The sequence below is a fragment of the Mustela nivalis genome (assembly GCF_964662115.1).
Source record: "Mustela nivalis genome assembly, chromosome: 8".
Taxonomy (NCBI): domain Eukaryota; kingdom Metazoa; phylum Chordata; class Mammalia; order Carnivora; family Mustelidae; genus Mustela; species Mustela nivalis.
The window spans coordinates 24,427,243-24,443,652 of record NC_139027.1 but is presented as its reverse complement, the minus strand read 5'-3'; the positions used below and the strand labels follow the sequence as shown (position 1 = coordinate 24,443,652).

The 16,410-nt window shown below is 49.7% G+C and overlaps 1 protein-coding gene across 1 annotated transcript in view; it reads left to right on the top strand.

Moving 5' to 3' along the window:
• The window catches only part of CAPN14 (calpain 14), a 72,981-nt gene extending 57,103 nt beyond the window's left edge, over window positions 1–15,878 (top strand). The window contains exons 12-24 of the mRNA XM_082742996.1: window positions 166–329; window positions 1,215–1,378; window positions 1,897–1,905; window positions 2,349–2,578; window positions 3,530–3,566; window positions 4,061–4,117; window positions 6,102–6,159; window positions 8,771–8,835; window positions 10,180–10,248; window positions 10,892–10,970; window positions 11,590–11,706; window positions 12,057–12,112; window positions 14,461–15,878. Coding sequence (XP_082599122.1) covers window positions 166–329; window positions 1,215–1,378; window positions 1,897–1,905; window positions 2,349–2,578; window positions 3,530–3,566; window positions 4,061–4,117; window positions 6,102–6,159; window positions 8,771–8,835; window positions 10,180–10,248; window positions 10,892–10,970; window positions 11,590–11,706; window positions 12,057–12,112; window positions 14,461–14,487 — 1,132 coding nt within the window. The 3' untranslated portion in view covers window positions 14,488–15,878. The remainder of the gene's footprint in view (window positions 1–165; window positions 330–1,214; window positions 1,379–1,896; window positions 1,906–2,348; window positions 2,579–3,529; window positions 3,567–4,060; window positions 4,118–6,101; window positions 6,160–8,770; window positions 8,836–10,179; window positions 10,249–10,891; window positions 10,971–11,589; window positions 11,707–12,056; window positions 12,113–14,460) is intronic.
• Window positions 15,879–16,410: the final 532 nt, after the last annotated feature.

Genomic DNA, 16,410 nt, shown 5'->3' with positions numbered 1-16,410 from the left:
GCACGCTCACACTGATCGAGCCAGCGCTGCTCTCCTGTGTCCCAGGCAGGCTCAGCTGGACAGAAGGGGGAAGTCACTGGGCTGGGGCTGGTGGGACTGCTTGGTTCTGCGCCTGCTTTAGTCCTGATGAACGGACATTGTGCTGTGCCCCCGTGCTCTCCACAGGATGACTCTTAAGGACTTTAAAGCACATTTCATGCTTCTGGTCATCTGTAAACTGACCCCAGGCCTGCTGAGTCAGGAGGTGGGCCAGAAGTGGGCCTGCACCCTGCGGGAGGGGAAGTGGGAGAAGGGGAGCACGGCCGGTGGCCGGATGAAGTCGCCCCGAGGTAAGCAGGTGCACAGGACCTGGGGTTCTGGGGGGCTGGAGTGCCAGCTTGGCCACTCCAGTGGGAAGGTGGGCGTCTAGGGGGCATCCAGCTGAGTGTGAGGAATTCTGATGGTCGAGCTGCGTGCTCTGCCTCTGGGCTGTGTCCTCGGCCCCAGGAAGGGACAGGCACACATGCACGGTAGAAGGAGGGGGGTTCAATCTTTGGTGTTAGGACAAGGCCATTTCTATGCTGAAATAACCACCCCTTAAAGGCAGGCTTGAAACGGTGATTGTATCCTATGTATCAGGCCCTCCTTGCCTGGGGATTGGTGGTGAAACAAAATTAAGGATTCTCAGCTCACCGGTTACAGGAGACAAAGGTGTCTGAAATCTCAAAGTGGAGAGATTTGGTCACTGTGTCCCTTTCTCCATGCTGGACGTGCTGAGCCATCTCTTTGGAAGGAAAGACCTGTAGGGTGTGATCTCAGGGGGCCAGGTGCCCTTGGCTCTGGCTCCCCGCTTTCACCGCAGTAGTCCTCCCAAAGGCTGAAGTTGCCCTTCAGCTAAGGCTTTGTCCCTGTTAAAATGCAAATCTCCCTGAAATCATGGACCTATTCTCAGTTAGTTAATACAGTCCCTTCCTCAGGCAGTCAGTGCCTATGGGGCACAAAGTCTGTGCCAGGAACCGTGCTGTGCAAAGGGGCTATGGTGATGAGAAGAGCTCCTGTCTGTGTGTCTGTAGAACACGGGGTGGGAGGGGTCGGGGGGTTAGAGGGGAGGCCGAGAGCTCCACTCTATCCAGATGGACCTCAGGGTGGGAATCTTAGGACAGGTGCTCTGGGTCTGTGGCAATGTGATGATCAGGGAACCAGGGCCGGGCTCACCTCACTGCGTCCTGGTCCAGACACATTCTGGAAGAACCCGCAGTTTCTGCTGTCCATCTGGAGCCCGCAGGAGGACAGGAGATTCCTGATGCCCTGCAGCGTGCTGGTGTCCCTGCTCCAGAAGCCAAGGCACCGGCACCGGAACCGGAAGCCTCACCTCGCCATCGGCTTCTACCTCTTTAGGGTGAGTGGGTCTCCCGGGCATGCAGCCTCACGGGGCATCTCCCACCGCTGGGCATCCTTCCTCCTTGTTTCCTGTCCTCTTCACTATCTGTATGTCTACACACAGACCTGGGTGCTGACCTTGACTCTGTCCTTTGGGAATATGTGATCTAGAACCCATCACCTGCGGGCCCTTGAGCACCCACTTCTTCATCTGTAGAGTGGGGATGCTGATATTTATGCAAAGAGTAGACCAGAGGGACATCGTGCACCAAGGCGCCTCGTGGTGCCCGGCACACAGTCCATAAAATCAATACCGCTGTTCTTTCACTCTCCCCAAAAGTCAAGGTTGCCTTCCCTCACCCTTTCCCAGAATTCCTGATGATGGATTAAAATGTCACTGACGAGAACAGCAAGTCTTATGGGAGAGACGGGGGGGCCCTGGGGGGAGCCTTCTTACATATCAGCCTCCGTTAGTTTGTTCTTGTGGAGGAGCTGCTTTCCCTGCCTAATGAGGCCCCTCTTTTCTCTGTTTTTCAGTTGAGCAAGGTGAGTGCCACCCTTGACCAGCCGGCCCCGGTTTGGAGTGATGTCACGTGACAGGTTCAGCCTGACTGTAGGAACCTCACGGCACGTGCTGTGAGGACGTCCGGCAACAGTGCCGAAGGGACGAGCACTTGACATTCTTTCCACCCGGGGACCGTGAGAAATCCTTCTGCCTCTGTAGGGCTGTCTCTGCGCCTGGTGCAGAACTGATATATTTTAGAATTTATTAAATGTAAAAGGTTAAATGAACGGACATGCGTTTCCTCAGCCCCACAAAGGAGCAATGGTGCCCATTCCTGACACGTTGTGGTTTTTCCCTTTCTCTCCTCACCCCCTTATCTCTCCACTCGAGCAGGTTGGGTTTGGCTAATCAGAGACCATCTGCATCCTGTCTCCTGGCCAAGGGCCCCAGGGCCGGCCACAAGCCCTGAGTATCATCTTAACTGGGACTCTTCCATCCTCTACCACAGTACTATGGTGACCCAAGGAAACTTCCTCCTGAGTTCTTCTGGGAAAATGGCCCCCTCAGCTGGCCCGAAGCATTTCTCACAGAGAGAGAAGTGAGTCAGGAACTACAGCTGGTGTCAGGGACGTATGTTATTGTGCCCTGCACGTCTGAGGCCGGCCAGGAGTCGGAGTTTCTCCTGAGAGTCTTCTCCAGGAAGCACATCTTTCAGTAAGGACCCAGGACTCCCCTGGCGGTTGGGGCCCCCTCTGGACAGGGGGGTATGGAGGAGGAGGAGGCAGACATGGCAGAGGATGGGGTCTGTGTGACCAACACAGGAGAGGGTAGGGAGAGCAGAGAGCTCCCTGTATGAAGAGCTCCCTTCTCTTCTTCCTCCCCGCTCTCCTAAGAAATGAACAATCTGCTAGACATGCGAGAGAAAAAGCTAGAACACACCTGGACCTTGCCCTCCAGAAGCTCAAGGCTTGGAAAGAACAGGGATGTACGAGCAGTGGTTTATGCTACACTGTGTCCCATGCAAGTGTTTATCTACACAGGGTGTTAGCAGAACATCAAGGAGGGGGATCTGAGGCAATCTCCCATGGTCCTGGGGGCAGCGGGGGTAGCATCAGGGAGGTGTTAATTTCTAGGAGATGCATGGGGGTTGTGCACACGAGGGGATGCTGTCATCAATGAATCGGCTTGGATCCGTAAGTGTGTGCGAGTGAGTCAGTAGACACACTTTCCAGCCCAACATCTTCTGCTCATGATTGTTTCGACATGACAGCCCGTCAGGGCTTAGAATCCAGTTCTCTTTCTTTTTATTTCATGGTTTGGCCCTATGTAGTCTGATTTGACCTTGAGCCTCACTGCCTAGCAGTGCCGAGTTGTATATATGAGTAGGAGTCGCTCGGTGCGGGTGGGGACAGCGGAAGACGTGCCAGGCGCGGAGATGAGCAGCAGCTCCGGGCACATGGAGAGGGACTAGCAGTGTGTGGGGCCACGTGGCTAGACTGTTGACTCTAAGGAGAAGTGGGGGGAGAGGTGTGAGAGCAAGGTGAGCCCACATTGGCAGATCAGCTAACAGACTTGGAGGAGGTGTTCCCTGGGGAGGGAGAATATTGGCCGAAAGGCTCCCAAGATGCCCGCCAAGGATTAATTCTGCCCTTTGTTTTCCCTCAGTGAAATTGGCTGCGACGCCAGTGCTGTTTTCTCTAAGGTACGTAGGCAGGTGAGATTCCCCATGCTGGGACCGTTTCCAAAGAATGGTGGGCTTCTCCCCTCACGTTCATGTGTCTGGGGAAGAAGTCTGCAGATCCTAAGGTCCCTACTCTATGGCACTCGTACTGTGTTACTTACTGTGCCCTAAGGGTCCCAAGGTTGTGCTATTTTTTGCACCAGGAGAACTGTCCTTCTGGTCAGGTCCTTGTCATGGAGGGCCCAGAGCTGCAGGTACACGAGTTATACATTGACTTGCTTCTGCTTTTTTCTACCTCGTATTTCTTCTATCCATTTCACTGTTTGCTACTTCCCCAAAGGCAGCAAGAATTGGAAAACCAAAGGAGGTATAAACGCTATAGTAGGAAACGTAAGACGATGCTCAAGGTCCTACTTGGGGGAGGGGGGTCATGAGACATGAGTGTATGCATCAGCGTCCATTCATCCATTCATCCAGATGAATGACGAGGTCTTTCCATGTGTCTGTTCCTCTAGGAAATAGTGGACCAAAATGAAGGGCAGGATGCATTCTTCACTAAACTCTTTGAGAAGGTAAGTTGGCCAGAGGTGGTGGCGAGCCAAGGGCAAACCAGGGGACAGAGTGGAGCCTAGAATTCCATGGAGGGTGTGTTTGCAGCCGCCTAACCTTGGGTACGAAGTGTGATGTAAGGCTACTCTTTCCCAAACTGCCACTTTCTATTCAAGTCCTCACGTTTTTAGACAAGTAAGCAGAAGAGGATTGTCTCCAGAAGACTCCTGTAAAATACGAAATCTGTTCTTGAAAGCGACATTGATTTGTTAGTTGTAGGAGAAATAGCTTTAATCTTTAATTCCTAAGAAAATGGAATTGAGAGTTAAGAATCATTGTTGGCGGTGGTGTAGAGTGTGATGACCAACTCTAGGGGCCTGGCGGGGAGGGCAGCCCAAGGAGGAAGACCCTTTTGGGGGTCACCTAGAGAAGTGATAGGGCTGGGGAGAGGGCATTAGGGAAGGGGAGGGCCTGGGGCTGCATACCTGGTCCCCTTGGGGCCTTTCCTTGCCCTGACCCAGATCACAAGGCCAGCGGTGTGAGGTAGGGCTCTGGAGGCCACTCTGTCCCTAACCTGCAGGACACTAGATCCACTGAGGAACAAGATACGAAGTGCACTAGAAATCTGGCGTCGGACTGTGTAGTGGTGTCATTAAAACTAGAAAAGCATGAGCTCCTTGTGTTACTCTAGATTTAATTCACAACATGCCTGCCCCTCATCTTTTCTCATATTCTCCTCTGGGATTTTTGCCTAATGTAGCCAGAGAGGATAGACAAAATCTTACATGTGTTGTTCATAAATGTTTTCCTCTCTACCAGGGATTTCCAAACATTTTCTGTTGCAGTCCTTTTAAATTTTTTTTAAGAATTTATTTCTGGGGCGCCTGGGTGGCTCAGTGGGTTAAGCCGCTATCTTCGGCTCAGGTCATGATCTCAGGGTCCTGGGATCGAGGCCCGCATCGGGCTCTCTGCTCAGCGGGGAGCCTGCTTCCTCCTCTCTCTCTGCCTGCTTGTGATCTCTGTCAAATAAATAAATAAAATCTTAAAAAAAAAAAAGAATTTATTTCTGTTGCAGTCCTTTTATCAAATGGAATCTCATTGAGAACCTATATATATATATATATATATATATATATATATAAAAAACAGATAAAAATAAATTATGAATGTGTATCTATTTTATAAGTCACATTGAAGATATATTTCATATGTATATTTTAAAGTTAAATTTTTTTTAATGTATATTTTAAGTTAAATTTTATTTATTTATTTGCGAGTGAAAGAGAATGCAAGAGAGCACAAGCAGGGGGAGCAGCTGAGGGGGAGAAGCAGGCTCCCTGCTGAGCAGGGAGCCCGATGTGGGGCTCAATCCCAGGACTCTAGATCATGACCTAAGCAGAAGGCAGATCCTTAATTGACTGAGCCACTCAGGAACCCTTTTTAAAGTTACATGTCGGTATAAAAGTTGCTTCTGATGAACTTCAGAACTTGGAGCCTTGGCTGAAGATATCTTATTAAGAATAAAATTCAGGGACGCCTGGGTGGCTCAGTGGGTTAAAGCCTCTGCCTTCGTCTCAGGTCATGATCCCAGGGTCCTGGGATCGAGTCCCGCATCGGGCTCTCTGCTCGGCGGGGAGCCTGCTTCCTCCTCTCTCTCTGACTGCCTCTCTGCCTCCTTGTGATTTCTGTCTGTCAAATAAATAAATAAATCTTAAAAAAAAAAAAAAAGAATAAAATTCAAACCAAATTGTTTGCTGAACTCCTGAAGCATCTTGATAAAACCCAGTTGGAAAAACACCATTATTACAATGCTTCCTACAAGTCCTGTCCTGCTGGGGCTTCCTGGACTTGACTCCCCGGGCTTACTTACTCTGCCCTGAAGGGACATATATACCGTGCTGAGCAGGTGCCGTAGTGACTTCCCAGCCCCCTTCTCCCGCAGCCCCTCTGCATCTAATGAACCTTCGGTAATGATAATTTTCTCCTGCCATTCTGCTCCCACTTCAGTATCCAGAAATAAATGCAGTGCAGCTGCAGAAGATCCTGAACCACATGATCTGGCCAAGTGAGTATTTCAGAGTCATCCTGTAGGACTCAGGGGGCATGGCTGTTCTGAACTCAGGGTCTGCTCTCTTTCCCCTGTGGGACATGTGAGTTGCTGCACGACGGTCCCCTAGGCAGCTGTGTCTTACATCAGAGTGGGTCATGTAGTGGTAGAGAAATTTATACAGCTTGGAAAATAGTTATTTCCTTTCTTGTTTGGGGGGTTTTGTTTAGTTTTTGCTTGCTGAGTTTGAGTGTGTAGAGATGTATGGCTGTGAAAATAAAGATTTCTGATATTTTGCTAGTTTGAGAATATCTGAGTACTTCTTTCTTGGCATATAGATTCCATGTGGAAGGACTGTATCCAGCCTGACCTACAAATATTATATTTATATACAATATAAGTACTGACTACCCCCCCCGGGAGCCTTCTAATAAACTCATATTTAAGTTGAGCAACCTACTAAAATTTGAAGGAGGGGAGCGCATCCCCTCAGAGGGCTGCAAATGGCCAGTGTGGATGCCTTCATATGAAACCTGAGGTAAATTATTAAGAAAGCTTAAAGCCCGTGGAAAATTTTTTATATGTATATTTCAAGTGGGAAGCACATGATTTCTCCAGAGAGGAGAATGAAGTTCAAAATGAAAAAAGTAAACCAAACAATTGAAGAGTATTTGCCACCTAACATATGTGATCACTTCTCCTTTATATGAAGCCAAGACTTCAGACTCAAACAAATTATAGTCCAGGGTGTTGTATAACTCAGAGCTTGAAATAATTTCCAGATGGTTCCTCATTGCCAAATTCAGGTATCATAAAAGAGCCAGAAGGAGAGATTCTAGAAATTATATAAGAATCCCCCCCCCACCACACACACACACCCCAGAAAGTGAATTCTAGGGAAATTATCTAGAAGAGATGGCTTGAATACATTTATAATTTTTTAAATGTTTTGAACACAAGTATGCAAAATGGTTTCCCAAAGAATGTGTGGACAGATCACTTTCATTTAGTCCTATGAGAGAATTTTTGGATTGACAGCTCAGAGAACTACTGCGGTTTTGGGCGAAATCCTTGGTAAAGTACCTGATAGAGAATGATGACGTGTGGGTTGGAAAGTAGCAATAGAGATGTAGTCACAAGTCTGATAACCATTCCCAAGAGTTACATAAATACAAAAGCAGAGGGGGTAATTCTGTGTCATAGATGAGAGTCGGCAAGTATAGATGAGAGTCCCAGGTTTCTACCCTTGGTCCCTTTCACTTCCTCAGCTTTTATCCATGACTCAGAAGAGGATGCAGGAGGTGGGCTTATCAGATTTGCAGATGGCACAAAGCTGGAAGGAATTCTGCTATAATAGATAGCAGAATTGAAATTCAGAATGCTCTTAGCAAGCTGTGCCCAAGCCCAAAAGATGAAACAGAGTCAGGATGATAATTAAAAACTGACATTTCATTATTTTTTTTTATAAAAATTGATCGCATGAGTTCCTGGCAGATGAGATCTCATTTTCATGGCAGCTTATGTGAAAGATATCTGGTTAATTTAGTTGACCTGGAACTTAACACGAGCTCACAGTTTCAAGTTGCTGCTAAGTAAGCTAATCTAAATTCAGGCTATATTTAATGGAAACCTTTAGATTTGTATTTCTGAAATTGCGTTCCAAGGAGTATTAGACACTATGAAGTTTTAGGAAGTGTTTCATGAAACAGAAGGGGTTAGACTCTGTGGTCAATTGTGCTCGGGAAATTCTGCATTAAACAAAAACAAAATTTTAATGTTGGCTTCTCAGTACCTATTATAGGCTACGATGCACGGTGAATGGAGAAAAGCATCCATAAGTGCAAAATATTTCAAATACAGTTGAACTCAAGACCCTTTCTCTGCAGAACATCATCATTGGAATATAATTTGGGGAATACAGCTTGAAGATTTGGGAAGTCATAGCCCCGCTGTACTCTGTCTGCTTCATTAAACCACAACTGAAGGAGTGCATTCTGGTCTTGGTACTGCATGTAGAGAGAAGATGGAAAAGCATAGAGTCTGAAGGAAGGCTAAGAGAGCTTAGAAGCCACGTTTAGAGTAGAGGGGAGATGTTGAAGAGACATAAGCCTGTTTATGCCTTTCTGGAGGCAGAACTTGGACTAGGGACTAATTTTGGAGGAGGTTCCTTTGGAAGTAACCTAAATTCCTCCTCACCGGAGCTCTCCATCTGTATGAAAAAGTGAACACCCATGCCTGAGAGACCGTCCACCAAACATCTGGAGAAAGGATCCCCCAGTTTAGGTGGAGCTTGAACAAATTGATCTCTCAGCTCTCTTGCAGATTTGGGGATCCGTGACTCTGTAAGGTACCTAAGTCCTAGGTACCTGGGCCACGGTCACCAGCCTACATGGAGGCAAAACTGTGTTGTGATCGGGTAGTCTCTGCGAGGGTTTATAGTGCTCCTTGGGTGAACCATAGCTGAGCCCTTTCTCTCTGCTGCCCTCTTGTTCTTACTCCCTGCTACCCCCCATAAATGACAGTCATTAGAACCTACAGGTGGCCTAGATAGCTCGGCCTCTTCCTGTTCAGAAAAGGGCTGTGCCATCCTAGGGCCACCTCCATGCACACTCTTTCTGTCCCTCTGCAGGTCTGGGGAGCACCCGGCCTCTCTTCAGCCTGGACGCCTGCCAGGGGATCCTGGCTCTGCTGGACGTATCTTTTCAGGTTGGGGGCAGGAAGCCCGCCGCTGCTGTTGGAGAATTTTGCACTGGGTCAAGCTGCCTGGGTTTGAATCCCAACCTAAGCACTTTCTAGCCGTGTGATCTCCGACAAGTCACGCAGCCTCGTTGTGGGTTCAGGTCCTCGAGTGCAGCAAGGATGCTATTAAAAGCTGCTCTGTAGAATCAGTGGGAGAATGTGGGGTAACCCAGGCCTGGTGCTTGGTGCTGTCATCAAAGGAGTCCTGAGTATTACCTGTGAATAACAAGAATCTTACTTGCCAATAGTGGGGATGAGGCAGCCGCAGGTGCTGGTTAGGAGCAATCCTCCGGGTAACAAAGAAGCTGCCACAGGAGCCTCAGACTCCTGAGTTTTCCGGCTTGTGACTAGGCCATGGCTGCTCCTCTTTGCAGAGCAGGAAAGCAGAGTAAGCCCCATGGCACACCACCGACTCTGTTTTCCTGGCTCTCAGCCCTGTGACGTTTCTAGCAAACCCTCTGTTTTCTAAGTGGACAATGGAATGGCAGTTTCATTATCCATGGTACAGAGAGGCACGTGGAATGGATAGTATGTGTCGGGGGTGGGAGGAAGTGAAAGTTACAAGCAACAAAGTGGGTCTTTGCGGAAATGTTGCAGAGGATGGTGTGTGGCCGCAGGCAGGTGTGCTAGGCGTCGGGGGAGGGCGCAGCCTTATCGCCGGCTGCAGGAACCTCAACAGGATCGTACTCTCGGAGCCCCCATTTTATCATCCATCTGGGGGGTAGTGAATATCTACCTCACCTGGGTGGTGAGAATGAAGTAACGTAGGTCAAGCCTGTAACTCGGGCTCCAAGAAGACCTGCGTGTGGCGGTATTTGACCTGGTCTCTCTGATGCAGAGCTATTTGGACATGATCTATAAGGCCCCATCATTAAGTTTTTAACGTTTTATAAAATGACTAAATGTAAGAGCTGCCCTATGATGGACTCCCTCCAGAAGCTGGTTTTAACAATAATGGGGGAAAAAGTGACCTTTTTTTTTTTTTTTTAATTTAAATCCCATCAAATAGTCTGTGTCGGAATATCCTGTCTCTCTAAGTGCTAGCAGTGGTCATCACCGTCATGCCCCCTGTCCTCAAACTTCTTCCTGTGCAGCTGTGTTTCTGGCTCCTTCTGTCCCTTCCTAGCAAGGGCGGGGGCGCTCTGGGCTGGACGGACTAGCCAGCAGAAGCCAGGCAGGGCTATGAGACAAGGAGCAGGGCTGTCTACCAATGACACCCTGTTGTGCGGAGGGCCCGCTGCTGCTCCCAGAGGTGTGACAGCAACTCCCCAGGCGGCTTTGACCTTAACCCTCTATCAGCTTAATGCTTCTGGCACTGTGAGCATCCAGGAATTCAGAGACCTGTGGAAGCAGCTGATGCTCTATCAGGTAAGAATGAGTCTTCCCTAGACCTCCTTGCAGGGGCGGGGGTGCGGGCAGTTCTGCGAAGCCGTGTAAGCACCACTCCCTTTCAGCTCCATGTACCCCACTGGTCACCCCGCAGCTCTCCCCTCCCTTCGGTGCGCCCGCCTTCCCTCTCTCCTAAACTCAGCCTGTTGCAAGAGTCTCCTGGATTTCTAAAGGGCACGTCTGATCATGTTGCTTCCTTGATGAGAGCTTTTTGAAGACCCCCTGTGGTCTTTGGATAAGGTCTGAGCTCCTTAGCAGGAAAATTAAAGTCCTGCATCAGCTGGCTTCTTCCTCCTTGCCCAGTTCTTACTGACCACCATCTCTCTTCTCTCCTGGGTCCAAAAGTCAGCCGACCTTCAAGGTTCGGAGAATGCGCCTAAGTCAAGCACATTTAGCTATGCTCAGATTGTCGATCTGCGTGACAAAAAAACCCCACTCCTTTTCTCAGAAGCCCAGACCCTCTGCCTACTCCTGTCCTGGCCGCAGGCCATGCTGGCGGGGTCCCACGATGGCCGCTGCGGCGTGGATGCTGGGACACGGCGGGGCGGGGGGGGGGGGGTTGGCTCACAGGTGATGCTTGCGAACACCTGATTCCCAAGCCTTTGGTTTGGGTTCTACGCAGGAGGTTTTCCACAAGCACGACAGCCACCGGTTGGGATACCTGAACAGGACTCAGCTGCGGGCGGCCATGAGAGACGCAGGTAAGCCCAGGCCGAGCAGGTCCTGAGGGACGCACCTGCTCTGGGCTGGGAGGGGTGGGGTGGGGCAGCACTTCTCAAGTAATCCCAAGGCACAGAGCTGCTCCCCAGGTCCAGAGGCCTGAGGCTGTGGATCTGCAAATCACAGAAACGTGTGTTATCACTGGTCACAGCTGACAGTACTAAAGTGCTGAAGGTTCGGTCATCCACACACTCTGGTTTAATCACCCACGCCGAGGGCTAATCCCCACTCAACAAAGAAGCAGTTACCGGTCAGAAAAGTTCGTAAATTTGTCTGGAGCTTGAATCCAGGACTAGCAGGCCCCAAAAGGGATGTTCTGGACCACTCTTGGACAGACTGCCTCCTGCCTTGAAGGCCAGCATCCCACTCTATAAAAAGATCCTCGTGCTGATGGCCTAAGGGGGTGGAAATGGGGAGTCGAGATGGAGATAACGTTAAGGGACTAACTAACTGAGCAGTCCATACTGAACCTCATGAAAGAAGACCCCCATGTTATCAGGATTCGGGTCCTAGAAGGGGAGGGACAGCTGCAGGGGCTTCGGGTGGAGGGGCGGGGGCACGAGGTCCCCAGCACCAGGCGGGAATCTGTGTCTGACGCAGGGATCGTGCTCAGTGACGACATCTGCCAGCTAATGCTTGTCCGCTACGGCGGCCCCCGCCTCCAGATGGACTTCGTCAGCTTCGTCCACCTGATGCTGCGTGCGGAGAGCATGGAGGGTGAGCTGGTGGGAAGGAGGCAGGGTGGGAGCCTCCCCTGCACTCCTTGTGGATTTCCCCCTGTCCCCAGTTCAAGCAGGAGAGAGGACAGATGCCGGGGCAGAAACAACGGGCCAGGAGCTATAGGGACACGCTGGCTCCGTGCCTGAGGACCCCGCCTGCATGGCCCCAGAATCATGTACACCCCACCTGTCCCTGGGCCAAAGGTCTGAGGCAGCTCACTTGCCCTCGTAAAGTGTGGCCACATAGGGCTGAAACCAGGTTCCCGGCAGAGGGGACGGGTAGGAGGAGCCAGTGGCTAATGTTTCCATCACACGTTAGCTGTGTTCCTTGCTGCTGCATTTTCACAGGTGCCTTCCAGAACTTAACCCAAGATGGCAAAGGGATATACCTCCAGAAGCCAGAGGTAAGCCTTTGTCCCTGGGGCGGTCGCACACCGTCTTAGGCAGAGGGGGCCACAGCGGGTCCAGGCTCTCCTGAAGGAGTGGGGTTCTGGGGCCTTCGTTCTGCTGAGCTGGGGAGGTAGCCCCTCACTCACGGTACTTCTCCATTCATTGGTCCACTCTTTACTGAGCACTCAGTCTGTGCTGGGTGCATAGGCAGGGACCTACACTCTGGCTCAGTGGACCCAATGACTGTGACCGCAGTAATGCCATGGGACAAATCCACCCAACTTCAGCTGTGACAGCAACACTCACTGAGTTCCCCAGTTACACGTCTGGGAGTCAGTGGGTCTCGGTTGGCTGGCTTATGATGGGTGGGTGAACTGGGGACTTTGCCAGTACCTTAATTGAGGAAGCACTGGCCAGGCTGGTCTCATTGTCTCCGGACAATAGCAGAAGTACAGAGGAGCGAGCTTACACACGCAAGGTCTCCAAGGTCAGGCACATGGTATTGTGCAATTCCTTCTGTTGTCCAAAGCAAGTCATGTGGCCAAGTCCACTTCCAACACATGGGGAATAGCCTTCTCTGTCATGAGAGGCACCACAGAGCCTCTTGTAGAGGGCATGGACACAGAGTGGGCAAGGACCCAGGCCAGTAATGAACTCCAGCACGAACAGAAATAAGGCAGCTGGTCTGAATAGGGCATTTCACAGAGGCCTTTCTGGAGGAGGTAACATCAAAGTTGAAACCTTGAAGATCAGAAGGAGCCAGGGAGGCTGAGTGGAAACTAGGAAAGGCTCAGGCTAGAGGGAACAGTGTGTGTGGTCCTGGCGGGAGTAGAGAGAATGACAAAACTGGATCAAGATGAATCTGAAAAGATCAAGGTCAGATCTTTCTCAAGAGCTGGCCTAGCCTTCCCCCTAGGGGCAGGGATTCTGATCTTGTCCGGGTAGCCTCTTCTCAAACCTCATACAGTGGTTTGCGTGTAATAGGAGGCTTGACAAATGTTCGTTGAGTGAATGAGATGATATGGCAACAAGACAAATGTGTGCCTGACACCGATGGTCTTCCCTGATGAATCAAACCGCACGGATTTACTGAGCACCTACTCTATGTCCGACGTGGGTCCAGGTAGTGTTTCCTGCAAAGACATTGGAATCTGGAATTAAATTATGTTTTTCCTTTGTAAAAACACATCCTCCATTTAGTCTGCTTTAAAAGAGTCTAGTAAAAGCAGAGGTTTCTTCCTTGACCTCAAATGTCCACTCTACGTAGTATCTTTCCAAGATATCGGGATACTCAGCATGTGTCTTGCCTCAGTCACAGTCCTATCTGAATGTGAAGCTAGGAGTCAGCTGGAGGGGCAGTGGTTAGAATTTTCTGAGCCCATCTCCATCTCAAATCCCCAAGCTCATGTCCTGATCCCAGGCAGTAACTCCATAGCACAGGCTGAGAGTTGGGAGAGCAGGAAAACATGAACGTGCCATTGAAATGGGCAGCCCACAGCCCTAGCTGGATCCAGCAGAGCAATGTGCCATCATGGGAAGAGAACCGGACAGAGACCCGAGGTGAGCCCACAGCACTGCTTGTAACTAGCTGTGGGATCCTCGTCGAATCAACTTCAGTATGCCTGGGCCTCAGTTTCCCCACATGTGAAATGAGTGACCTGGGTTAGGTTGTCTCTAAGATCCTCTTCAGCTCTGAGCATCTCTGGCTGCACGAGGAGATCATCAGGGCCATCCAAGGACGTCTACAGGGAGTGGCAGCCAACTGGTTTGAATTTCACACTGGTTTTCTCTGATGCCATGGGTAACTCCAACCTTGTCATCTTCCTCACCAACATCATTAGCAGTATCGTTCTGATGTAAATGACCTGGGAAGTGGTTTCTCCAGAGGTCCTCTGTATGTGAGACAGAGGGACTGTGCATCACACCCACATAAAGCTGTCAGACAAATGGGCCCATAAATGGAAACATGTAGACTAGCTCTAATGGATTTCTGCTACCCAGTTGGTCCACACACCTGCACACTGCTGTCCCGAGCATGCCAAATTGAATTCATGGCAGAAAATTGCATTGAGAATTGAATACAGAATCAGTCTGCATCTTAGGTATCATCATTCACTCACACCCTGAGAAGTCAAGGTTGATTATATTTCAGGTTGATTTATACTTACTACCAGATGGTGTGGTCCCTCTGGCTAAATCATCCATTACTGTCCTGTCTCCATGGCTTCTCAGGAACAAGAGGGGAGGAGGTCCCAGTCCTGTGTCAGGCTCCAGGGTCTGGTGACCGAAAAATGAAGCACCCTTAGCTGAATGTCAGGGATCTGCCTGAACTGACCATAATTTGCTTCCCCATTATGTCCAGTGGCTGATGATGACTCTGTACTCCTGAGAAGGCTGGGGCCCTGTCTGTCTTCGCTGAGGACTTTGCATACAGCTCAGAGGTGGCTTTTGGCGGACACCAGTCCACATGCAACCCGGTTACAGTTCTTCAGGACCACGTCTCCAGTCATCATCTTCTCAGAGGGGAAGATTTCTTTTCTGCAGACCTCTCTTTTGGATAGGCAGTGTGCAAAAAGGGAAAGGAGTTAGCAGAGATTGCCTTGGACTTGAAAAGACCAATGGCCATTCTCAGGCCACAACCTTTTCACAAGCAGAGATGTTACCTGATGTGACCTAAGCAAACTGATTCCAGGGTTGGTGTCTCAACCTTTAACAATCCTGCCTTCATGACCGTCCAGCTTCAGTGACCTCAGCCGAATGTTACCTCATTTGGGGCAGTAGTCTAGGTTTCAAGACCTGAAGAGAGACTAATATGCCCTTAAAAAACTGCGCCAGCTTCTAGAAATCGATAGAGGCCTAGGCTAGATTTCAACCATGTGGAGGTGGGGTGAAGCTCTAGTGAGCTTTCGAGAACATGGAAAATGAGAGGATTGGCGGGGTCCAGGTGGGTTGGGCCAGCTCTGACATTTGAGGGCACTGGACGGTCTTCTGCTCCAGGATCTCCAGGTGGTTGAAATTGGGGCGGGAACCATTGGATTTGAAACACCTGAGTTCTCCAAGGGCTTCCTGCATATAATAGATGCCAGTCTGTTTACTTGACCTCTGGACTATCAGATCCATTTCAGATCAGTCCCCAAAGCCTCCGTGTGCCTACTTTATAGAAGAGCAACCTGTCCGTGCTGGAGTATAAAGCTGAGCAGTGGATGGTTGGTGTCTCTGATTTTTTGAACTACCATGCTGCCGCATCTTCACAGCATCCCTCCCAGCCCCAGAGCCTGGAGGAAAACCAGAATAAAGTCCATCTTCCAAAGTCTATATATTTTACTCACAGTTTAGCGACTCAGAGCCCATTTGTTAAAATTCTATTTACTCTTGATTTCCAAACTGTTCTAATAGACATGACTGTCTGGTTTCCAAGCCCATAAAAGACTCAGGGAGAAAGCTGAATGATGGGATAAAAGGGTGTCTGTTGGCAGAACAAAAGGAAGCTTGACAGTCGGATAAGTGGGCACTGAAGAAGGAGCAAACACTTTCTAAACGTGGCTTACGGAAGTCAAAAAGTATTTCACTTAGAGAAAACTTTGTTGATTCCAAATGATGAAATGTAAAATGGTTTTCCATGAAGCTCCAGGTACATGAGATATTACTGATTGTATAAATGATGATCATGTATCATAGCCAGGATTTTTATGTTTATTTATTTGTCAGTATCTCTGTCCTTAGATTCTGTCATTGTAAATATTTGTTTTAATTAAATAGCTCTTGCTTTGGTTCCACGAAGGCAGTGTGGGAGATTTTTGGAGCAAGGAAGATGATACCTTCATCCCATTCACAACCCGTGGGTTACAGTGTATTAGTTTTGCTTGGCGCTGAAGGTGTTTATAACGAAGTTAATTAAGTCTGACAGAACCTCCCTTTTAGCTTCTCAATGGTCTGAACTGCCTTCCTACGTCACTCATATGTTCCCCTCGCTCGCCTGGGCCTATCACTGTGGTAAGTCAGATGCCCCGTGCCATGCTGACCTCCTCCCCCATTCCTTCCAGTGCCCCCCAAAGCTGAGGGCCAGAGACCAGGGGCAGAGCCCTTTTCCCACCCAAATATCCCTTCCCCATCCTCTCTCACTCTGGGGCACGTGAGGCAAGTAAATGTCTGGGACAGGATGGGCCTCACAAGAGTCAATGAGGTCAGGCCGAAGGTCTGAGAGGCGGGCAGCTGCATTTCCCGGAAGTCAGAAGCCAGAAGTTTGATCCTGACTGAGACAAGCAGGAAGTGTGCAAACCCAGTGAAGGATTAGCAAGAAATTGGTCCTCAG